This window comes from Hyla sarda, chromosome 6, assembly GCF_029499605.1.
Source record: "Hyla sarda isolate aHylSar1 chromosome 6, aHylSar1.hap1, whole genome shotgun sequence".
NCBI lineage: Eukaryota > Metazoa > Chordata > Amphibia > Anura > Hylidae > Hyla > Hyla sarda.
This window is the reverse complement of record NC_079194.1, coordinates 50,040,531-50,065,674: the sequence shown is the minus strand read 5'-3', so window position 1 is coordinate 50,065,674 and position 25,144 is coordinate 50,040,531. Positions and strand designations below refer to the sequence as shown.

At 42.6% G+C, this 25,144-nt stretch overlaps 1 protein-coding gene across 1 annotated transcript in view; it reads left to right on the top strand.

The window, feature by feature from the left end:
- EDEM3 (ER degradation enhancing alpha-mannosidase like protein 3) overlaps positions 1-25,144 on the top strand; it is an 89,058-nt gene that overhangs the window by 21,373 nt on the left and 42,541 nt on the right. The window contains 9 exon segments of the mRNA XM_056523658.1: positions 1,728-1,785; positions 1,788-1,827; positions 3,423-3,462; positions 11,397-11,509; positions 14,671-14,824; positions 16,676-16,810; positions 18,254-18,359; positions 21,420-21,517; positions 23,794-23,919. Of these exon segments, the coding sequence (XP_056379633.1) occupies positions 1,728-1,785; positions 1,788-1,827; positions 3,423-3,462; positions 11,397-11,509; positions 14,671-14,824; positions 16,676-16,810; positions 18,254-18,359; positions 21,420-21,517; positions 23,794-23,919 (870 nt within the window).

The window sequence follows — 25,144 nt, the reverse complement described above, 5'->3', positions numbered from 1 at the left end:
AATGCCATAGTCATGTTTAAAGTTTAAAGGGGTACTCCGCCCCTAGACATCTTATCCCCTATCCAAAGGATAGGGGATAAGATGTCAGATCGCCGGAGTCCCGCTGCTGGGGACCCCCGGGATCTCCGCTGCGGCACCGCGCTTTCATTACTACACAGAGCGAGTTCGGGGGACGAATACAGAGTGATACAGGGGACGGAGCAGCGTGACGTCATAGCTCCGCCCCTTGTGACATCATGGCCCACCCCCTTAATGCAAGTCTGTCAGGGGGCGTGACGACTGCCACACCCCCTCCCATAGACTTGTATTGAGGGGGCTGGCCGTGACATCACGAGGGGCCGGGCCGTGACGTAACGATGCTCCAGCCCCTGTATCGCCCGTCATTATGCACAGAGCGAACTCGCTCTGTGCAGTAATGATAGCGCGGTGCCGCAGCGGCAATCCCGGGGGTCCCCAGCAGCAGGACCCCGGCGATCTGACATCTTATCCCCTATCCTTTGGATAGGGGATAAGATGTCTAAGTGTGGAGTACCCCTTTAAGCTAACAATCGCGTTTACAAGTTTTTATAGCCTTAGCTGTATGGCACAGTTTTTCTAATGGTTTACAGCTTCAGTCTTGAACTATTGACCCTCCATTCCCTTCACTTATACAAGTGTCTCTAGTCCTGCAAAAAACATATTTACTTAACCCCTTATCAGTGAGAGGCTAGGTTACCCATAGGATCCCTCTAACAGCAGAACACAACACTATGGAAAGTATAAGTATTGCCGCTCCTAATTGTGCGTTGCGTGCCATATAGTTAAGCACATGAAAAGCTTCTTCACGGTCACTTAACGTGTTCGTTTTGCGGTTACGTGAGGCACTGCATTGAATTGGTCTTTATTCTTATAGTAGAGAAGTCATTAATTATAACTTTTTGTGAATTGGGACATTTAAACTTGCTTTTTATTTTCTATTCCAATCTAAATTTAGTAGGAGTCGGTGCATTGTTTGCCGACTCCGACTCCAGGTACTCTCCGGCCTCAGACTCCACAGCCCTGGTTTTCTGTCTGGCAACAGTGCTCTCTGCTGACATCTCTGCTTGTCTCAGGAACTGCACAGAGTAGAAGAGGTTTGTTATGGGGATTTGCTTCTAAACTGGGCAATTCCGAGACACATGTCATCAAAGAGCACTTAGACAGAAAGAACAACTCAACTCAGCAGCTCATAAGTACTGAAAGGATTAAGATTTTTTAATAGAAGTAATTACAAATCTGTTTTCTGGAGCCAGTTGATATATAAAAAAAAGTTTTTTTTCTGGATAACCCCTTTAAACTTTGCCCACTGGTAGAGCCCTGAGCTGTGCATAATCTTATGTTAAATAAGTCATGACACATGGCCTAGCAGCCATCTTGGCTTTTGTGGCAATTTTTGCCTAATATAAAAAATCTTATTTTCTGGAACCGCTGACACTACAGATGTTTAAATTGCTGTGTGTGGTTCCACTGTTGTCCAGAGTCTGATTTTATTTATTTTTCATTACGGGACTGTTGACCACATGGTTGGCTGCCATATTGGATTGTGCAATATTCTAAAAAACCTCTTCTCTAAAAATCATATGTTGAACAATTCACATTTCGGCACACATGTCCATGGTAACATGAAGAAGCGCTGTATATCCCTGAATGATTGACCCGACTGCATTTTATATAAACATTGTAACATTTCTCTTCTCTTGGCCACCCAGCAACATGCGTATCCTGCTGATGAACTTATGCCTCTGACCTGCCGTGGTAGAATACGTGCCTAGAACCGAGCAGAGGAGATGTGGATGATGCTTTGGGAAAGTAAGTTTTTTATTTTTTTATTTTATTTTAATGAGTTATCCAGGCCATAGAAATGATGACGCCATGCTGGGAGTTGTAGTTATGAACTTCATGCAAAACAAATGTTCATAGACTGATTTCCAGGACTAGTCCTTCTGTAGTGACATCTGTAGAGCTCAATGGGGGAGATTTATTAAAACCTGCCCAGAGGAAATGTTGTCCAGTTGCCCATAGCAACCAATCAGCTTCCTGTTTTCATTTTTAACAAGGCCTCTGCAAAATGAAAGAAGTGATCTGATTGGTTGCTATGGGCACTGGGCAACTTTTCTTCTGGACAGGTTTTGACTATCTCCCCCAATGACCTTATCAATCAGATGCTCAACCATTTCGAAACACAATATAGACAGCTATCTCTGTGTCCCCCCCCCCGTCTATTTAGGATAGGCATTATGCCCAAAAAAAAGAGCTCCAACACCTACTCGGGTCACTCTACATGATGGATGTGACCTAGACGGGCTCTAAAGGCGAGATCTCAGTCCTATACAGATATTTACTAACTCTAAAACTGACCTCAATAAGGCTGCGTTCACACGGCCGTCTAGACCCGTCCCGTTCTTCTCCCGTCAAAATTAATGATATAAATGGAAGTTATCCGTTTTTATCTGTTTGGATCCGTTATTCTTCAGTTAATAAACCAAAAAAAAATATATTATATATATATATATATAATATATATATATTTTTTTTAGTTCTGAGCAATGCTCAGAAGTAAAAACGGATAAAAAAAAGATTGAAAAAAAACGGATGCAAACGGATGACTCATCCGTTTTCCATAGACTTCAATCTTAATTTACTGTGTCCGTTTTTTTCTTTCGTGTTTTTTTTTTTTGATGGAAGAAAAAATACTGCATGTGCTGTTTTTTCTACCATCAGGCGAAATGAGGGCAGACGGGTACAAACGAATTGTAAAAAAAAAATCCCATTTATATGAATAAGATTTTTTATTTTTTTTTAAACCGTTTTTAATCCATTTACTGCCTGCAAGAAAGGAAACAAAACGAGAATAAAAAAAGAGGACAGACGGCCGTGTGAACGCACCCTAAGTGGACAATGGCTGTCCCATCATTGGATACAGCTGACCACCTCAACATTTTCATATATTCTGTAGAAAACGTCTTTGCAGTGTCAAATCTCTACAACAGACTTTTGTGTATGTAGAACAGTGTGTCTCCACCATGCCTGCTCTGCCAGACCTGTACTCTATGGACCCCATTAAATGACAGTCGGTTCCATCTTGGTGTCTGTGGATTTAGTAGGGAGAATAATGCAACAAACTTTTTTTTTTTTGTCAAATCTGACAGAACAACCTGTCACGCCCCCTCCCATAGACTTGCATTGAGGGGGCGGGGGCGTGGCATCATGAGGGGGCAGGGCTTTGACGTCACAAGCTCCCGGCTCCAGCGTTCGGAATAGTTTGTTCCAAACGCTGAGCAGTGGAGTACCCCTTTAAGTGTATATTGTATGGCATAAAATTGAAAATGCAAAAAATATAAAAAGTGAATTTTGGCACCAGCCCAATAATGACATAATTTTTTTTTCTTCTTCTTTCTTTGTAGGTTTTCCTTAACTTTAATTGATACACTGGATACATTGGTGGTATGTTATCTTTGTTTTGTTTTTAACATCTTCATTGCAAATGCTAATTTCTGGACCTTTTTTAATCTGTAAATACAGTGCTCCCTCAAGTTACAATGGTCGTCCTGGAACCGATTAATATTGTATGTTGAAACCATCGTATGTTGAAACCATACCTCTATGCAAACCTGGTAATTGGTTCTGAAGCCACCAAAATGTCATCCAAAAATAGGAAAAAGTGAGGATTAAAGAAAAATAAGTAAATAACTACCGTAATATAGACAAAGCAAATCCTTATATATAACAGTAAGAAAGATCTGCTGGGAGCTGTAATCACTGTCTATGTCAGCGTTTCCCAACCAGGGTGCCTCCAGCTGTTGCAAAACTACAACTCCCAGCATGCCCGGACAGCCGTTGGCTGTCCGGGCATGCTGGGAGTTGTAGTTTTGCAACAGCTGGAGGCACTCCGGTTGGGAAACGCTGGTCTATGTAGAGGACAGGAGCTTCTTCAAGGGTCCTGTACAGAACACAGTGTCCTAAAAAAGTAACATGGAGCCGCCCTCACCTGGTGTCCAAAGGAGCAGCTAACCGTGGTACGGGTTAAGAGTACAGAACATGTAATACCTCCCTGTACTGTAGGGAGCGCTACCAGACACCAGTCAGTGCATACACTTCAGTAATACAAGTGTTTTACCAGTAAAAAAAGTCCATCCTGATTGGTCAGCTCTTCCAGCCATTGACACGTTTCGCAGATCTGGACTGTCTGTACATTGTATGTTGAGTCTGGTTTCAAGTTACGATGGTCCAGAAAAGACCATTGTATGTTGAAACTATTGTATGTTGAGGCCAATGTAAGTTGAGGGATCACTGTAGGTGTATTTTATAATAATAATAATAATGATAATAATAATAATGATGATAATGATAATAATGATAAAAAATAAATAAAGATTTGGAGACTGTTCACATTTGCTTTATGGTTTCAGATGATATTTAGTAATGGCATTATGCTGAATCTAGGTTAGCTGGACAAAAAGCGTCTAACAGACCCCACTGACTGTGATGTGAGGCTTAATGCAGATGTGAACGGACCTTTAGAGTATTTGATCCCATGCATTATGTTCGTATTTTCTTAAGTCATTGAAAGTATAATTCACTCAGCCTTCAGTCGTGGAAAAGTAAATAGTGGAAATGTTTTCTATTCTTTCAACCAGAAATGTTCTTCAGTTGCGCAAAGTATATTTGCAGAAGTCAAAGGTTTATGATTTACAAGGTCGTTCCCCCTCAAAGACATTGGGCGGCTGGTTCACACTACATAATTATCTCTGAGATACAGAGCAGATCCTGAGTGTAATTGAAACTTAAAGGGGTACTCCCGTGGAAAACTTTTTTTTATTTTATTTTTTTTAATAAACTGGCTCCAGAAAGTTAAACAGGTTTGTAAATCACTTCTATTAAAAAATCGTAATCCTTCCAGTACTTTTTAGGGGCTGTATACTAAAGAGAAATGAAAAAAAGAAATGCATTTCCTCAGATGTCATGAGCACAGTGCTCTCTGCTGACATCTCTGTCCATTTTAGAAACGGTCCAGAGCAGCATATGTTTGCTATGGGGGTTTTCTCCTGCTCTGGACAGTTGCTAAAATGGTCAGCAGGGAGCACTGTGGTAATGACATCAGAGGAAATGCATTTCTTTTTTGGATTCTCTTTAGTTTACAGCCCCTAAAAAGTACTGGAAGGATTAAGATTTTTTTTTTTTAATAGAAGTGATTTACAAATCTGTTTAACTTTCTGGCACCAGTTGATATAAAAAAAGGTTTTCCACGGGAGTACCCCTTTAACGTCCATGCCAGAAAGTGCCGTCCCATTCACTACAGCGTTGTGAGATAAAATGGAATCCGTCGAAAATTTCCTTGTGAAAATTGTGTGTGGAAATTTCGTAGTGTTAAACGTGCCCTTAGGCTAAGTTTCCACTTGTTTTTTTGGGAGGCGTTTTGCCCCCAAAAAGGGGCATGGCATTTTTCTGTGGGAAAACCGCTGCGGCCAGATGTTAGCAGGAGTCAATGGGGAAATGCCAAACCAAATTTTCGTCTTTGGCGTTTTTTCCCCTGACCCCGGCGTTTTGCTGCGATCTAGCAGTTTTTCAAAATCGCAGCATGCTGGGAATATGGCATTTTTTTTAAGCAAATATGCCATACTTTCAGCATCCTCGGAGAGAAAGAGTGATGCATAGCATCCCTACTTCCAGTATACAGTGTACCCTACACATTGCTGGCTCACTTAACTGCTAGACAGTGTAGGTTAACCCTTTTTTGCATCTACAATATATACAGCTATCTATAGATAGCTCTATATAGAAGACAAGGTCCACTTACCTCCCTCGCTCCTGTCCTCGCCTGGTCCGTGTAGCTCCGCCCCCTAGTGATGAAGTTATTAGGGGTGGAGCTACAGACGGGAACCAGGGTGGTAAGTGTGAGGCTCTGCTCACATTATAATGTAAACAGACCCTTCAGGAAGTTTTGCAACAATTGGAGACACCCTGTATGGGTAGACAATGCATTATTGGCACTCTCCCCAGTGGAGAGCGCCAAGAATATAATAACAATGGTCCTCGCCCACCCTGGTAACGTTAGGCTGTTGGTATTTGGCTGAGAATGAAATACAGGGAATCCTGTGTTTTTTTTTTTGTTTTTTTTTTTTGTTTTTTTTATTTAAAAAAAAACAAAAAAAAAAAAAACCTGCATAGGGTTCCCCATATTTTCATTCTCAGTCAGATACCAAGCAGCAACAGCCTAACGTTACCAGGGTGGGCTAGGACCATTGTTACTGGCCCTCCTCAGCCTAAACAACGCCAGCCTGTTACCACCTAGGCCCAGGAGCGCCATTTTAGATACGCCGGGCCTGTTGGTACCGACCCCGGCTTAGTAATGGATTCCGTCTAGAAGACTGCTTCCACTACTAAGCCTGAAAATTGAATACAAGAAAACATTACACATTGGAAATTATTTTATTTAAAAAAAATAAAATAAAATAAAACACTCCACCAAACACCCCCCCCCCCCCAGCCCTCGTTAACCATTTTATTAGAAGAAAAAAAATCCAGTACGTTGCCGTAGTCCAAGAATCCGCTGTAATCTGACACAAGAAGGGGGAAAAAATAACACAAAAATGGGTTATTACATTTTTGGCGCTCTCCACTGGGGAGAGTGCCAATAATGCAATGTCTTCCCAAACAGCGAGCCTCCAATTGTTGCAACACTACAACTCCCAGCAAGCCCAGACAGCCTTTGGCTGTCCGGGCATGCTGGGAGTTGTAGTTTAGCAACAGCTGGAGTCTTCCTATCTGGGAGGACACTGTCAGAAGGGTCTATTTACATTATACAAAACGTACAATGTGAACAGAGCCTCACACTTACCAGCCTGGCTCCTATTTGTAGCTCTGCCCCTAATGAAGTTATCACTAGGGGGCGGAGCTACACAGACCCAACGGGCACAGGAGCGAGGGAGGTAAGTGGATGTCTTCTTTATACACGATATACAGCTATCTATAGATAGCTGTATATACTGTATACCAACCAAGGGGACTATAGGAGCAGGGAGTCCTGTCAGTCTGGTGACGGGATTCCCGGCTCCTGTACAGTATACATGGGTACACCATGCCCCCCTGTATACTATACGGCCGAGGGAGGTGAGTAGTGATGCTGTACATCCCTCCTCATCTCCTTACACTCTGTGGACCGGGCGCTCAGCATCCGACCCAGTGTGTGGTGCCTGAAGGCAGTGAAAAAACTACTATGAGGGACAGTTCCACACACCAGAAAAAAAATGACAAAAATGCAGGAAAGAGCTTTCTGGCGTTTAAAAAAATAAATAAAAATAAAAGTGGAAACTTAGCCTTAGACGGCACCATTTTATCCTGAGCCGCTGTGATGATTGTGGCACATTTGAAGACTGTACACCTGATTGAAAAATCTGGTGCTTCCACAGTATCCCCCCTTCTTGATGGAACCGTGATAGGAGGATGATGCCCGCTCTTTACTGTAGGGACAGGGAAAAAAGCTAAAAAAAAATCCCGTCACCATAAAGATGAGAGCAGCAGGAAGGTTGATCTGGACTCCAGGAGTTTCCCTTCTCCCTTTCAAAAGATGCTGTGGCAGTATTCCATGGTGCAGGAGTCCTCTAGAAAGAATGCCGCTAAGCGGGGGAAGGCAAGAAGGTTCTAAGGGCGTAGCAGGCCTGAGGGGGGTATGAGCGGGGGGCTGCTGTTACCGGTATATGCATACAAGTATTACTTGTTCCTGAACTGGAGGTACGGCAGGAACGTCACAATCGGTCATACCAGAAGTGACGTGACAAAAGGGCGGGGTGGTGCTGCCTCTAAATTTGTGTTTCCCAACCAGGGTGCCTCCAGCTGTTGCAAAACTACAACTCCCAGCATGCCCAGACAGCCGAAGGCTGTCTGGGCATGCTGGAAGATGTAGTTTTGCAACAGCTGGAGGCACCCTGGTTGGGAAACACAGCAGTAATGTCTTATTAAGGCAGTGTTTCCCAACCAGGGTGCCTTCAGCTGTTGCAAAACTACAACTCCCAGTATGCCCAACATGCCTGGCATGATGGAAGTTGTAGTTTTGAAACAGCTGGAGGCACCCTGGTTGGGAAACACTGCTCTAAAGGCAGGGAGAGAGACTTACTCTTCTTGTGAAATGACTGATGGCATCTGTGGCCGACATTTATCATTGCCTTTAGACTGTTTTTTTTTGTGTTTAGAAAAGGCGCAAGAAAGGTGCAAGCAGGGTTTATTTGCTCTTTATTTGCGCCTTTTTTAATTTACACACTTCTGCTGATTTTGAGTTGCAATCCACTGATTTTGGCAATACACATGATATGGAAGGGTTTTATGAACTGCGTCTTTTTGTGAAAAGGTGCAAAAAAGCGCAAAACCACGAAAAACTCTCTAAAACTACACCAGCCCAGACTTAGCTTAGCTTTTTGGGGTATGTGAAGAGTGAAATTTTAGAAAATGTGACCTGCACAAAATTTATCAAATGCTCTGCTACCTTTTTTTTAAATAAATTTGGTGCTCCTACCAGGGGTTATCCAGGAAAAAACTTTTTTTTTATATATCAACTGGCTCCAGAAAGTTAAACAGATTTGTAAATTACTTCTATTAAAAAATCTTAATCCTTTCAGTACTTATGAGCTTCTGAAGTTTAGGTTGTTCTTTTCTGTCTAAGTGCTCTCTGATGACACGTGTCTCAGGAACCGCCCAGTTTAGAAGAGGTTTGCTATGGGAATTTGCTTCTAAACTGGGCGGTTCCCGAGACACGTGTCATCAGAGAGCACTTAGACAGGAAAGAACAACCTTAACTTCAGAAGCTCATAAGTACTGAAAGGATTAAGATTTTTTAATAGAAGTAATTTACAAATCTGTTTAACTTTCTGGAGCCAGTTGATATATAAAAAAAAAAGTTTTTTCCTGGAAACCCCTTTAACTCTCATTTTTCCATACACTGGGCTGTATAAGGTCTCATTTTTCGCGCCATGATCTGTAGTTAATTTTATTTTTTTAACTTATATGACACAGAACCATTAGCATTTTATTTTAATAGTTTGGAGAATCCGTAATGTTTTAGGGCCTTAGAGCTAAGAAAAGATACATTTTTCTGGTTAACTCCAATTTAAAGGGGTAGTCCACTGCTCAGCGTTTTGAATCAAACTGTTCCGAATGCGGGATGATGTCATAACCCCGCCCCCTCACAGTGTCACGCCCCGCCACCTCAATGCAAGTATATTGGAGGGGGTGTGACTGAGCGGAGTACCCCTTTTAAAGAAAAGGAGAATAAAGATGAGAGAAATTAATAATAGGTTTTCCTATGATCCAGAAGACTCAAAAATCTGAAATGAAATCCCAAAGTGTATAGTGTAGTTCAATTTATTTGTTTTGCAGACATTTGTACCCCAGGGGAAAAGCTCTTCTCCTAAACTGCAAGGTCAGCCAAATTGCTAGACACAGCTAGTCTCATGACACAACCAATTACGACATGACCTCTTACTGCATTGTATAAAATGTGCATGGGGCGACTCCCGTTAGCTTCTCCCCGCCTCGCCAGTTTTGATTGATAGAGATCTCCCGGTTTGGTTATAAGTCGAGATCCATCAATCAAGGTCGGCTTGGCAGGCAGAAGCCGTTGTGACCCCCTTAGACAACTTGTGGTTCAGGCAGCATGAGTGATGAAAGTGATGGCCTGTTCCATTTGAACTCATACTTCAATTTTGGCACATGTACAGTAGTCAGTCTTCCCCCAAATCAAAGGTGTGGGAGGTATATGGCTATCTTTAAAAAGGAAAAAAAACATGTACACAGGAGGTAGAACTACTGGATTTTTAAGCTCAAAACTCTTACCCCCCAGGGTTTGAACGAATATATTGAAAATCCCACCTAAAATCCGCTATGCCCAGTCCCCCACCTTCCATTTGTTCCATCAGAGACATTACCATCAGCACGGGCGGTCCTGAAATCGGCTTAGACTGCTACAACAACTCCCCGGTCAGGACACGTACTGCACACCAAAAATCCGTCACAGACCTTCTTTATTAAGTAGGCGATGGTTTGATTGGCTGAGACTCCCACATATCAGCAGCAACCAACATATCATATCCATATCTCCGATTCTTCACATTGCTGGGTAGGCTTGAATCCGGTTGGTCGCTTCCCAGGTGACGTCACAAATGAAGCCCCTGATTGGCCAAAAGCACACCATCATTTAACTTTGAAGTTATCCCGTCTACCGCCACTCCTACAGCCCGCTGATTGGCTGACTTATCCTGGACTATATTGGTCACGTCACACACCACGTGACTACATAAACCTAGGCATTCAGCCGAAACACCGGCTGACCACGTCATCACTTATCCATCATCAGGTTGGTCGCTGCCTTTGCGGCCCTGGAATCTGATTGGTCAGTGACCGCTCACAACAAACAGCGGTCCTTTTGACTTACCTTTTTACACTAGTATAGTACGTCATCGCGTATCTATACTCTGGTCGCCCGTCACACACTGTGTTCAGCGCGAATTACAAACTACGGCAACCCCTCCAAGCCTCATTTTCAAACACTAGCCAGCCCGAGTCTCGTTTTGGAGCCGTGGCTAATGAAATAAAAAAAGTGACCATTATTTACAGTGTTTCTATATGTTCCTTTGATCAAAACAATCAACAAACAAAAGAAAGCACACAGTTCCAGTACAATTTTACTATATGTAAGCTTGATCAATATGTTTTCCTGTATGTATTCAATTTATACCACCATGTAATGTTAGTCTTGCATGACCTTTGACTTATGTTAATTTTCATTGGCGCCATTTTCTAAATGTATTTCTGTACTCACTGATCACTGTTATAATAGACTGCATACATCCACAATTGAAAAAGGGAGGGCTCACTCCCGAAACGCGTCTAGTCCTTGTATCACCCCCAAATGTATGTGTCTGATTAAAATATCGTTGGACTATACATTTGGCATCTTCATTTATTTCTGACGTTCCGAGCAGCGCTGGCACAAAGGTCCTTTTTTTCTTCTCGTATCCTGCTTTATGTACTTGCCGACTCCCAGGAGGATCCCGGCCACGACCTGCAGCCTGCAGCTCCGGATTAACCACCAGTACCCCATCACGGAGGGGTTATATGCATGAACCCAAGGTTCACGTAAGGTGAGCGTATTACCTGCTGTGTTTCACACAATACGTGACCCGTCGGAATTACACGAGGCGCTGTCCTCCATTTTTCTCTTGTTATTTCCATGTACAGAAGGAAGGATGGTTTGGCCCTTGCTTCTGTTTTAGGCTTTACCACTGTGGATTGTCAGGGTGTTGTCATAGTATTCCTGAAGAGCCATAAACATCACTTCTCTAAGAGACTATTAACAGCCTAATGTGACTATTATTTTTTTCTCACAGGTATTAAACAAAAGTCAGGAGTTTGAAGACGCTGTTAGAAAAGTAATAAATGACGTCAATCTGGACAATGACATTGTGGTGTCCGTATTTGAGACAAACATTCGAGTATTGGGGTAAGTTCACATAGAAAGTTAAAGGGGAACCACGGTGGAAAACAAATCTTTTCAAATCAACTGGTGCCAGAAAGATAAACAGATTTGTAAATTACTTCTATTCCAAAATCTTAACCCTTCTGTCATGCCCAAGGCCTGATTATTGAATCCAAGACATGGGTGAGGGGTCATTCAGACGGTGTATCCTTTGTTTTTGTGCGTTGAATTTTATTGGGGGGTCTGGCTGTTTGATATCTCCTTTGAAGTCATGCACTCTGGTCCCATCATATAATCAAACAGATAAGGGGTCAGGAAGAGAGATGCCCCACCTGGTGGAATCAGAGGGGAGGGGGGGGGGGGATGGAGTTTCCCTCCAAAGAAGCAGATAAGACTTAAAAATGCTGGGCTCAACTGTGGTTCAAAGCTGTGCCCAAAGCTGACAAGAGCTGGACTCTCACTCACAAAGGATGGCTATACCATCATGCTGTAAGAACTTCATTTTTGTTTTCTGAACTTGTCATGCAAAATTCTTTTATATATTTTTGTAACTGTATGTCATTTGTTCCTGTATTTGTATATATTTAGCACTGTGATACCTTTTATCAGATTAAATTTTAATTAATCAGCTCTGGTCTTTGATCTCTAAATATATGAGCTCACCTTTCTGAAAGCAGCTCTGGTGGAAACACGTTTATCTAAGGGTTAATTTGGTGACTTGCGGGGACTAGTAGTGGATACCCAGAGGTCTGGCGGCTTTAACCCTTGCACCATCACACTCTCTCTAGCGTCTTAGCTGGACCGATAGGGTGTGATCGTGACACCTTCTAGTACTTATCAGCTACTGTATACTACAGAGAAATTCGTGAAGTTCTCTCCAGTCTGACCACAGTGCTCTCTGCTGACACCTCTGTCCATGTCAGGAACTGTCCAGAGCAGGAGCAAATCCCCATAGAAAACCTCTCCTGCTCTGGACAGTTCCTGACATGGACAGAGGTGTCAGCAGAGAGCACTGTGGTCAGACTGGAAAGAACTTCACAAATTTCTCTGTAGGAAATCTGTAGTATACAGCAGCTGATAAGTACTGGAAGGGTTCAGATTTTGAAATAGAAATAATGTACACTTTTTCAGTCTGACCACAGTGCTCTCTGCTGACACCTTTTGTCCTTGATAGGAACTATCCAGAGCAGGAGAGGTTTTCTATGGGATTTGCTTTAAACTGGACAGTTCCTGACACGGAGAGAGAGGTGTCAGCAGAGAGCACTGTGGTCAGACTGAAAAGTACTACACAATTTTCTCTGTAGTATACAGCAGCTGTTAAGTACTGGAAGGATTCAGGTTTTGAAATAGAAGTCATTTACAAATCTGTATAACTTTCTGGCACCAGTTGAAACTTTTGTTTTTCACTTTTTTTCCATCGGAATTCCCCTTTAAGGAACACTAGAAATGAATGAAACAAGCAAACAAGAGGTAGATTTGTCCTCCTATCAGGGCTCAAGTCCTGTAGGACTGCATGGGAATGGAGTTTCTGCACTTTTTCCTCAGCAGGACACTGTTTTCATTAGCAGGAGTCTTGCAGGACCAGCTCTTGAGTGGAAATCTTGGGTGAGTTCCCACGCTTATTTCCCCCAGGACTTGATCCCTGCCCTCCCTGTTTTTAGGAATTTTAGCATTTTCCTAAAACAGACGGACTGCTTTATGGAAACAGTGCAAAGAACAAAGGGGATGATTTGTTTTCTGATTTGTCCTATATCTTTTTGACCTATGGATGTTGTGAAGGTGGGACATAGTCATGGGGCTGGAGACAGATTGTGCCCTAATCACTGCATAGAGCAGTGGTCTTCAACCTGCGGACCTCCAGATGTTTCAAAACTACAACTCCCAGCATGCCCGGACAGCCGATGGCTGTCCGGGCATGCTGGGAGTTGTAGTTTTGAAACATCTAGAGGTCCGCAGGTTGAAGACCACTGGCATAGAGAATACGAGAATGCACTCACCACGTCTTTAGATGTGACAAAACTTCATCTTTATTTCTCAGGGAAGCAAGGGAAACATATGCAGCTGACAGTGAAGGGAGCGGAGTACAGGACGCTGCAAACGCTGTCACACTGTTCTTAGGATTTGCAGCGTCCTGTACTCCGCTCCCTTCACTGTGAGCTGCATATGTTTCCCTTGCTTCACTGAGAAATAAAGATGAAGTTTTGTCACATCTGAAGAGGTGGTGAGTGCTTAAGGGTTCTGTGCATTATGGTAACGCACTTCTACCTATCTGAATAGGCGGCTTTGTGTGGTTAAAGGGGTATTCCTGGACAAAACTTTATTTTTTTATACATCAACTGGCTCTGGAAAGTTAAACAGATTTGTAAATTACTTCTATTAAAAACAAATCTTAATCCTTCCAATAGTTATTAGCTTCTGAAGTTGAGTTGTTGTTTTCTGTCTAACTGCTCTCTGATGACTCGCGTCCCGGGAGCTGTGCAGTTCCTATGGGGATATTCTCCCATCATGCACAGCTCCCGGGACGTGACATCATCATTGAGCAGTTAGACAGAAAACTTCAGAAGCTAATAACTATTGGAAGGATTGAGATTATTTAATAGAAGTAATTTACAAATCTGTTTAACTTTCTGGAGCTAGTTGCTGTATATATATAAAAAAAAAGGTTTTGCCTGGAATACCCCTTTAAATGTATGCTGACATTTGAGAAAAGATTGCTGGGGTCCCATTTGTGAGAACGGTGCCGAGTAGATCAGTTTCTGTGGACTGATTGTGCCCTAATGTTGACAGAGGGAGAAGCTCCAGTTGTTTCACAGCCAGACAGGATTGAGGGGGACATGGAGAGGATTTCTGTTTTTTATATTTCAGTATATATCAATACTACTAGAAATGACTGGGACTGAGCTGCCATACCAGGTATAGGTGCTACTAAATGTATAGAGCTCTGCCTAGTAAACAATGAAGGGGACACAGTCTTTCCTTCAGTCATCTAGTCTATGGGGTTTTCAGGAGTCAGATCCCCATCATCCTTATATATGTGGGCGATCTCAGTGAGTGCCTTTTAAATATGTATGTTATATATATTTACTTTATTAGATATAACAATTTGCCAAGGAATAATTTTCCAACAACAATTTTCCAACAATATGTAAGGAATATCAATGTTTGTTGTATTTTTTTTTTTTTAGGGGACTTCTTGGAGGACACTCTGTCGCTATCATGCTAAAAGACAAGGGGGAGCGGATGTTGTGGTACAACGATGAGCTACTACATATGGCTAAAGAGCTCGGCTACAAACTTCTCCCAGCTTTCAACACTACAAGTGGTCTTCCATATCCAAGAGTAAGTCCAGAGCCTGATAACAGTACTAAAGGTCCCATACAGTAATATTCTGTTAATCCAGCGACCGATGAGCCTGATAATCTAACATGCTACCAGAATATTTCCTAAAATTATTAAAGGGCTACTCCGGCCCTAAGATATCTTTTCTTCTATCCAAAGGATAGGGCATAAGATGTTTGATCGCGGGGGTCCCGCCGCTGGGGACCCCCACAATCTAGCATGCAGCACCCACCGGTGAGCACTTCAGGAAGCAGTGGAGGCTCCAAGTCTTATGCCTCCCGACCACGGAGACGGAGTATCGTGACGTCACAACTCCTGTGTGATGTTACTCCCCCGCCCTTTCAATGCAAGTCTATGGGAGGGGGCATGAATGCAGTCACGCCCCCTCTCATAGACTTGAATTATGGGGGCGGGGTGTGACGACACAAAGGGGTGGAGTCGTGACGTCACGATACTCTGTCCATATGGTCTGGAGGTATAAGACTTGGAGCCTTCAGCGTGCTCACGGGGGAGTGCTGCATTCTAGATTGTGGGGGTCCCCAGCGGCGGGGGCCCTGCGATGAGACATCTTATCCCCTATCCTTTGGATAGGGGATAAGATGTCTTATGGCCCGAGTACCCCTTTAAATATTACTATTTTGATCGATATAACTGTGCGCTGCAGCCTCATGGCCCGATGAGACCTTCAGCTCCACTGTATATATCTTATATACTGTACTTACCTCTATCATATGGTCTCCACGTGTGAGCGGCATTCAGAAGGCAGTGTGTTCTTATCAGAATGTCTCCTCACATCTTGAGCCTGTAACTTCAAGAACTCGTATCTCGGCATAAAAGTAAACAAGAAAATTCCAGCAGTACACTGCTAACACTAAGATAAATGTATAATGTTTCACATTTTAATTGCAATTCTGTTATAGAGAAAAAATAGAGATTCTTGGCATACCATTTGGTAAAATGTGTACCATCCCGCACAGTGTGTTTTGTAGCATAGATGGAAGATATTTTTAGAGGGATTAAAGGGTCTTTAAAAAACATGAATGGCTTTTCCTCAGCATAGATGCACAGGACTAAGTGAACTTCAAAACATAGTATTTTAATTCATATATTTAAAAATAGATTAAGCTAAAAAGTCCTCATAATTACTCCAATATTACCTATGGATCAAAAGAGCCACAACTAATAGTCATCAATTCTGATTAGTTTTTGAAACATCAGAATATCATACAGCCATATATGAAAGATTACTTCAAAATTGGGGCCCAAAGAAACAAATCCCATCCTAACACCTTCCCCGACGCTTTTCCCTGCTTAACGTGGTTGGTTTAATCAGGGTACAATAGGCATGAAAATGTGACATCATATAACGCCTAAAACAGATGCCATGACATTATAGAGGGATACCCTTGGTATTGATTCTTTGCGCAGGGATAAAAAATTGGACCCCTCACTTGGATACCCCCAGATGCAGATGTGGCCATAAAGTAGATGAAGTTATGATAATGGTTGCTGTGAGTCAGAAAAAGTGTTAATGGCGACTGATGCTCTTGCAGAGCACCACTCGTTCTCAGGGGCCATCAGAGGAGAGATCCCCAGGATAGACCATTAATATTAGAACAGTGGAAAATCCGGCACCCCCCCCCCATATGCCATTCTTAAGGGGCTGTGGTGCTTGTTAACACTGGAGAGGGTGCAGCGTTTGGCAAGTGCTATTATTGGCAATCTTCTATTAATAATGGTAGTGTACTGCATTGGCCTGTTCACAACAAATACGTCTAGCACTATAAATGTAGCCACTGATTTGTAAAGAAATAACACATTCATCATTTATTAATATGTTCTTTACTTAAGGTCAATCTGAAGTTTGGAGTGAGAAGGCCGGAAGCTCGTACGGGAACTGAGACAGACACGTGTACCGCCTGTGCTGGGACCCTGATCCTAGAGTTTGCTGCGCTAAGCCGTTTTACTGGAATAGCCATATTTGAGGTTTGTTTATGCAGCGTTTGTTTCTTTGCACTTTTATTAGCAATATTTCTTACATAATGGAAGAGCATCTAGATAACTGATGTGGAGTTTACATTTTTCTGCTCTTCTTTACAAAAAAATACTAAACTAAGAATACAATAGAAATATCTGGGGTACATTTTCAATGCTTGCTGTATGCTCTGAGGTGTAAGATGCATTAAGAGGAAAAATCTTGGTAACTCCCAGGTATGGTTTCCAGTTCAGTGTTTGATATGCTAAATAAAGAAGTGGAGTGACTGAAAGTAACCTTAAAGGGGTTCTCCGGTGCTTAGACATCTTATCCCCTATCCAAAGGATAGGGGATAAGATGCCTGATCGCGGGAGTCCCGCCGCTGGGGACCCCTGGGATCTTGCACGCGGCACCCCTTTTGTAATCAGTCCCTGGAGCGTGTTCACTCTGGGTCTGATTACCGACGACCACAAGGCCAGCGGCGTGTGACCTCACGCCTCCGCTCCTGTGTGACGTCACGCTCCGCCCCTAAATGCAAGCCTACGGGAGAGGGCGTGACAGCTATCATGCCCTCCATTTCTTATGAGATGCAGCTGCAGGAGACAAGGGAGAGCACTGTTAAGCTTCACCACATTGGAATACACCTGGTACTTAGCCCCTTCACGACACAGGTTGTAAATGTACGTTCTAGTGCGGTGGTACCAGAACGTACATTTATGTGCGTTAAGGCAATTCCCGGATAACAGCCAGGGACCCACCGGTAATGGCAGACATCCGCGATCGCGCGGATCTCCGCCATTAACCCCTCAGATGCCGTGATCAATACAGATCATGGGACCTGCAGTGATGCGGTCACTAAAATGGATGATCGGATTGCCCACAGCGCTGCCGCGGAGATCCGATCGTCCAGAATGCCAGACAGAGGTCCCCTCACCTGCCTCCGCTGCCTTCCACGGGTCTTGTGCTCTGGTCTGAGATCGAGCAGACCAGAGCAGAAGATCACCGATAATACTGATCAGTGCTTTGTCCTATACATAGCACTGAACAGTATTAGCAATCGAATGATTGCTATAAATAGTCCCCTATGGGGGCTATTAAAGTGTAAAATTTGCGCCATACATTTTATGGTAAAGTGAGTGATGTCATTACAACGGACAACTGGTCGCGCAAAAAAACAAGCCCTCATACTAGTCTGTGGATGAAAATATAAAACGGTTATGATTTTTGGAAGGTGAGGCGGAAAAAACTAAAACCTAAAAATAAAATTGTCTGAGTCCTTAAGGGGTTAGAGATGGACAGTGTAGGCTGGAGCAGCTTTATAACTGCTTTATTGTATGCAGTCACTTACCATTTCACTACTCTCTTCATCCTTTACATACTATATTAGAAGTATATTTACTATATAATGTGTTTCAGCACTAAATTGTTTGTGCCTGTTCTTTATTTTGTAACAGGAACATGCACGAAAGGCCCTGGATTTTATCTGGGAGAAGCGGCAGCGCAGCAGTAATTTGGTTGGTGTTACCATAAACATTCACACAGGAGACTGGGTGCGTAAAGGTAAATATGAAGAACAGTATGCTCCAGATACGCCAGGAAAGGTCAAGGGATCTTTTATCCTTATCTTGTATTAGTTAAGATTATGGTTCAGAAGTAGAAGAATGGGTTTGTTTCAGGACAGTTTAAAGCGCTTATTCCACCTTTGGACATTTATGACACATCCACAGCATATGCCATAACTCACTGATAGATGTAAATCACGCCTATATTTCCTGTACCTATGTCCAGAACACTTGTACGGTAGATTCAGTGATGTTCATTGAAGAGAGCAAATGCTCAGCCACCTGTGTGAATATTCTATGCATGCATGCTATGGCTTGGCACTGCCTTCTTGACTCTTGGGCTCTAAGCATGATGTAGAGCGAACAGATTCCCTTTAAACACACTGCGAAAATTCACAATGTGAACACAGCCTATGGGTTAAGTGAGGTGGGGGGGGGGGGGGGGGGTGGAAACCAACCACAGCTGCTTACCATATGGAGTTGTAATGTTTAGTGTATGAAGGTATAAACCAAGTCGTCCGCAGCCTTCCTGGAAGTTGAATGGACGAAGGAGTGACCGAGAAGAACAGGATTAGTATAGGCGCCTGGACGATAAATTGCAGGTAAAATAACCAGGTAGGTTTATTCAGCATAGATGCAACGCATTTCGCTGCGCATGCGCAGCGAAACGCGTTTCATCTATGCTGAATAGACTTACCTGGTTATTTTACCTGCTACACTCCTGCAATTTATCGTCCAGACGCCTATACTAATCCTGTTCTTCTCGGTCACTCTTTGGTCTATGGGTGTATGAAGGCAGCTGAGCAGATAGGTTGCTGCTTCTGCAGAGCCTGTCTAGTCTTTCTGGGGCTTTTTTTTTATTGCATATCTTCAGGATATAGCAAGACTAGATCGTTGTAGTCAGCTTCTCCCAGCGTGGCCTGCCACGTCAGGGACTGGTGTGGACCTCACCGGAGATACAGAATGGAAGAAGAAATTTCAGTCTAGCGCAACAGCTCAAAGCAAAAAAAACATTCATTTATTAAAGAGAATAGCATGAAGTACAGCAGGTAAGCATGGAGGAGGTGACTCGTTTCAGCTAGAGGCCTCTGACCGAAACGCGTCACTTCCATGCTTACCTGCTGTACTGCGTGCTATTATCTTTAACCCCTTAACGACGAAGGACGTAAATGTACGTCCTGGTGATGCGGTACTTAAAGCATTTACGTCCTAAGCATAACCGCGGGCATCGGAACGATGCCCGGATCATGCGCGGCAGGTCCCGGCTGTTGACCGCAGCCAGGGACCTGCCGGTAATGGCGGACACACGCAATCCTGCGGATGTCTGCCATTAACCCCTCAGATGCCGTGATCAATACCGATCACGGCATCTTCAGCATCGCGGTCACTTAATTAGATGATCGGATCGCCCCCAGCGCTGCCGCGGCGATCCGATCATCCTGCACTGCAGACGGTGGTCCCCTCACCTGCCTCCGCTGCCTTCCGGGAGTCTTCTGCTCTGATCTGCCTTTCCGCAGACCAGAGCAGAAGATGACCGATAACCCTGATCAGTGCTGTGTCCTATACATAGCACTGAACAGGATTAGCAATCGAGTGATTGCTATAAATAGTCCCCTATGAGTGTAAAAATAAAAGTAAAAAAAAGTAAAAAATGTAAGTAAAAAAATGTGAAAAACCCCCTCCCCCAATAAAAACGTAAATTGCCCCATTTTCCCTATTTCACCCCCAAAAAGTGTTAAAAAAAATATTTTATATACATATTTGGTATCGCCGCGTGCGTAAATATCTGAACTATTAAAATAAAATGTTAATGATACCGTACGGTGAACGGCGTGAACGTAAAAAAAAGATAAAGTCCAAAATAGCTGCTTTTTTATAACATTTTATTCCCAAATTTTTTTTATAAAAAATTTATTAAAAGTTGTATAGAAGCAAATATGGTATCAATAAAATGTACAGATCACAGCGCAAAAAATGAGCCCTCATACCGCCGCTTATACGGAAAAATGAAAGTTATAGTCCTTCAAAATAGGGGGATCTTAAACATACTAATTTGGTTAAAAAGTTTTTTTTTTTAAGCGCAACAGTAATAGAAAAGTATGTTATCATGGGTATCATTTTAATCGTATTGACCCAAAGAATAAAGAACTCACATCATTTTTACCGTAAATTGTACGGCGGGAAAATGAAACCTTCCAAAATTAGCAAAATTGTGGATTTCTTTTTAATTTCCCCACACAAATAGTATTTTTTTTTGTTGCGCCATACTTTTATGTTAAAGTAAGTGATGGCATTACAACGGACAACTGGTCGCGCAAAAAACAAGCCCTCATACTAGTCTGTGGATGAAGATATAAGAGTTATGATTTTTTGAAGGCGAGGAGGAAAAAATGAAAACGTTAAGATAACATTTTCTGCGTCCTTAAGGCCAAAATGGTCTTCGTCCTTAAGGGGTTAATAAATGCAAGTTTTTTTGCTTTGAGCTGTTGCGCTAGACCAGGGGTTCTCAACCGGTGGTACGCGTACCTCTAGGAGTGAGCCACCGGTTGTGCGGGGGTACGCAATGCGCTGACAAATACCAGCCATGCATTGGCCAGTATTTGTTAGCGCCTTGCGGGGAATGGCCACGGAAGCTCTCAGTAAAGTATCGCGGCCGCAGCTACTTTATGGGGGCTGCGTGGTTGCTGGGGAGACGTGAGGCGTCACCTGACGTCGTGCGGAGGTGCCGCACGGCGCAGGAGGATGTCACCCTTATTTGCAGCGCCGAACGGGACTCCGGGAACGGTACCCGAACAAGCTGTATCCTTATGCACGCTGTATCCCTATGCCCGGGCTGCAAAAGATAAACAAAATAAAATTTAACTCCCCTTCGGTACCGGCCTCACCTGCTTCCTGGGGACTGGAATGTCGTAGAGCCGTCAGCCTATCACCGGCCGCAGCGATGTTCCGCCTCGGCCGGTGATAGGCTGAGCGCGCTGTCATGTAAGAAGCCGGCTTATGTAGCCACAACACTGTTTTCCTATGTGCATTTTTAAATAGTTTTTTTTCTCTCTTTAAGACAGTGGAGTTGGTGCAGGCATAGATTCCTACTATGAGTATTTGCTGAAGGCGTACGTGCTACTTGGTGATGACAACTATTTGGAAAGATTTAATACAGTAGGTGGATTAAAGAGACCAACCTTGTAGGTTTATTGGAAAAAAAACAAAATGTATAAAATTTGTACGTAATACAAAAATATAAAGGGGGAGATTTATCAAAACCTGCGCAGAGGAAATGTTGCCTAGTTGCCCATAGCAACCAATCAGATCGCTTCTTTCATTTTTAAAAGGGCCTTTGCAAAATGAAAGAAGCGATCTGATTGGTTGCTATGGGCAACTGGGCAACTTTTCCTCTATACACTTTGGGGGAGATTTATCAAAACCTGTGCAAAGTGTGTGTAAATAAAGAAAAATTGCACGTCCAGTGCTCATCTAAGAAAATGTATCTCTTGTACAGTCACACACAGAGTTAAAATTCTGTATACAGGCAGAATAAACAGACTTGGAAAAAATAAGCCCTTGGTTCAACTAAAGGCTCTGTGTTCATTTATATTATGGCAACACATTAATCCTTTAAACATAGTTACCTTATACATAAGACAGTGTTTCCCAACCAGGGAGCCTCCATCTGTTGCAAAACTACAACTCCCAGCATGCCCGGACAGCCTTCGGCTGTCCGGGCATGCTGGGAGTTGTAGTTTTGCAACAGCTGGAGGCACCATGGTTGGGAAACACTGACATAAGATATATAGAGTTTACCCATTGTATTATATACGAACGTCATGGGACTGTTAAAGGGGTAATCCAGGAAAAAACTTTTTTTTTTTTTATATATATATATATATATATATATCAACTGGCTGCAGAAAGTTAAACAGATTTGTAAATTACTTCTATTAAAAAATCTTAATCCTTTCAGTACTTATGAGCTTCTGAAGTTAAGGTTGTTCTTTTCTGTCTAAGTGCTCTCTGATGACACGTGTCTCGGGAACCGCCCAGTTTAGAAGAAAATCCCCATAGCAAACCTCTTCTAAACTGGGCGGTTTCCGAGACACGTGTCATCATAGATTACTTAGACAGAAAAGAACAACCTTAAATTCAGAAGCTCATAAGTACTGAAAGGATTAAGATTTTTTAATAGAAGTAATTTACAAATCTGTTTAACTTTCTGGAGCCAGTTGAGAGATATAGATATAGATATAGATATAGAGATATAGATATATCTATATATATATATCTCTATCTCTAAGTTTTTTCCTGGATAACCCCTTTAAGGGCTTATGGAGCAGGCTCGGGACTCGAGCCCCCTCATAACTAGCTGCTTTCAGCAGATAAGGGCCACTGCTAATGGCCAACACAGAACGATCAGCGCTGCCGACTATTTACTATTAAAATGGTCGCTGTAAGCATTATTGTTGCTGCTGGGGATCTGATCTGCTCCCCACTATTGGGTGACAGGCTGTGCCAATGGAGTCCAGATCCACATATGATTTAACATTTGCACAAAGCCGATTTATTTATTGGGGTACTCCACTGGAAAACATTTTCTTTTAAATCAACTGGTGCCAGAAAGTTTAACAGATTTGTAAATTACCTCTATTAAAAAAAAATCCCAATCCTTCCAGTACTTATCAGCTGCTGTATGCTCCACAGGAAGTTTTTTTTTTTCTTTGAATTTCCTTTCTACCTGACCACAGTGCTCTCTGCTGACACCTCTGTCTATGTCAGGAACTGTCTATAGCAAGAGGTTTGCTATGGGGTTTTGCTCCTACTCTGGGCAGTTCCTAAAATTGACAGAGGTGTCAGCAGAGAGCACTTGTGGTCAGGCAAAAAGGAATTGCAAAAAAGAAAATAACTTCCAGTACTTATCAGCTGCTGTAAAATACACAGGAAGTTATTTTCTTGTTTGCATTTCCTTTTTGCCTGACCACAAGTGCTCTCTGCTGACACCTCTTGTCAATTTTAGGAACTGTCCAGAGTAGGAGCAAAACCCCATAGCAAACCTCTCTTGCTATAGATAGTTCCTGACATAGACAGAGGTGTCAGCAGAGAGCACTGTGGTCAGGTAGAAAGGAAATTCAAAAAGAAAAGAACTTCCTGTGGAGCATACAGCAGCTGATAAGTACTCAAAGGATTGGGATTTTTTAATAGAAGTAATTTACAAATCTGTTTAACTTTCTGGCACCAGTTGATTGAAAAAAATGTTTCCCACCGGAGTACCCCTTTAACATTTTGAACAAATCCCAGTAGTTTTAAATAGATTCACTACTTGTAATATTGGCATCCAGCTACCTGATCTGTTCAATGAGCCAACCAGTCAGTGTTGGCTCAATCTATATTAAAGCTAAAGCTATTTATTATTAACACTGTACAAATTCTCTCTCACTGTTCAGCATTATGATGCCATTATGCGGTATATAAGTCAGCCACCACTACTTCTGGATGTTCACATACACAAGCCGATGCTCACAGCTCGTACGTGGATGGATTCCCTTCTTGCGTTTTTCCCTGGCTTACAGGTATGAATTGATACATAAGGAAACCGCATTGTAAAATCCTACATTTATAAATAAGGCTGCTCTGCAGCGAATGTTACTCACCCTTTAGAGTCCCCCTGGTAAGTCTCCTGTGCTGTCTGGACTGTGAGGGCTGCAGACATATTTCCATTTAAGGGTGCGTTCCCACACGGCGTTTATGCAGCGTATTTGACGCTACACAAAATTTGCGGCAGCAGCGGGAAATACGCTGTATATTCCTCACTCACTATACACACAAGGCTTTCCGGCGGCAGCCCTATGCGTGTAGTGAGTTTTAGAGGCGGAGCCGGGTGCTGGCGTGACTGTGACGCGCGGCTCCGCCTCCAAAACTCACTACAAACATATGGCTGCCGCCCTGTGTGTATAGTGAGCGAGGAATATACAGCGTATTTCCCGCTGCTGCCGCAAATTTTGCGCAGCGTGAAATACGTTGCGTATACACCAGGTGGGAACGCACCCTAATAGAACATCTGCTAATAGAACAGTGTGGGCGAGGATGCATAAAAATACAGTCTTATCAATTAAGCTTGGTACAGAACCTACAATGCTTTAACTATTAAAGGGGTACTCCACTGGAAAAAAAAAATTATATGTCCCATCTTAGTGTGAATTCCCCACATCTATTGTATTAATCCTTGCATATTTGTGAGATGTAACCTGTGTCTTCTGCTTGTGAGCTTAGATTTGCTTTGGACTTGATAAAGGGAGGAATCCCGAAAGCTTCTGTACAAAATGCTGTTTGTCCAATAAAAAAGGTACAAGATACTGCAACATTTTATGATTTTCATTTGCATCACTGGACTAATACGGCTACTCAAATTTACTATATATATATAATTTTTTTTTTTTAATTTTATTTTTTTTAACTGGCGCCAGAAAGTTACACTGATTTGTAGATTACTTCTATTTAAAAATGTTAATCCTTCCAGTACTTATCAGCTGCTGTATACTACAGAGGAAGTTCTTTTATTTTTGAATTATTTTGTCTGACCACAGTGCTTTCTGCTGACCCCTCTGTCCATTTTAGGAACTGTCCAGAGCAGGAGAGGTTTCCTATGGGGATTTGCTCCTACTCTGAACAGTTCCTAAAATGGACAGAGGGGTCAGCAGAGAGCACTGTGGTCAGACAGAATAATTCAAAAAGAAGAGAACTTCCTGTGGAGCATATACAAGCTAATAAGTCCTGGAAAGATTAAGATTTTTTAAA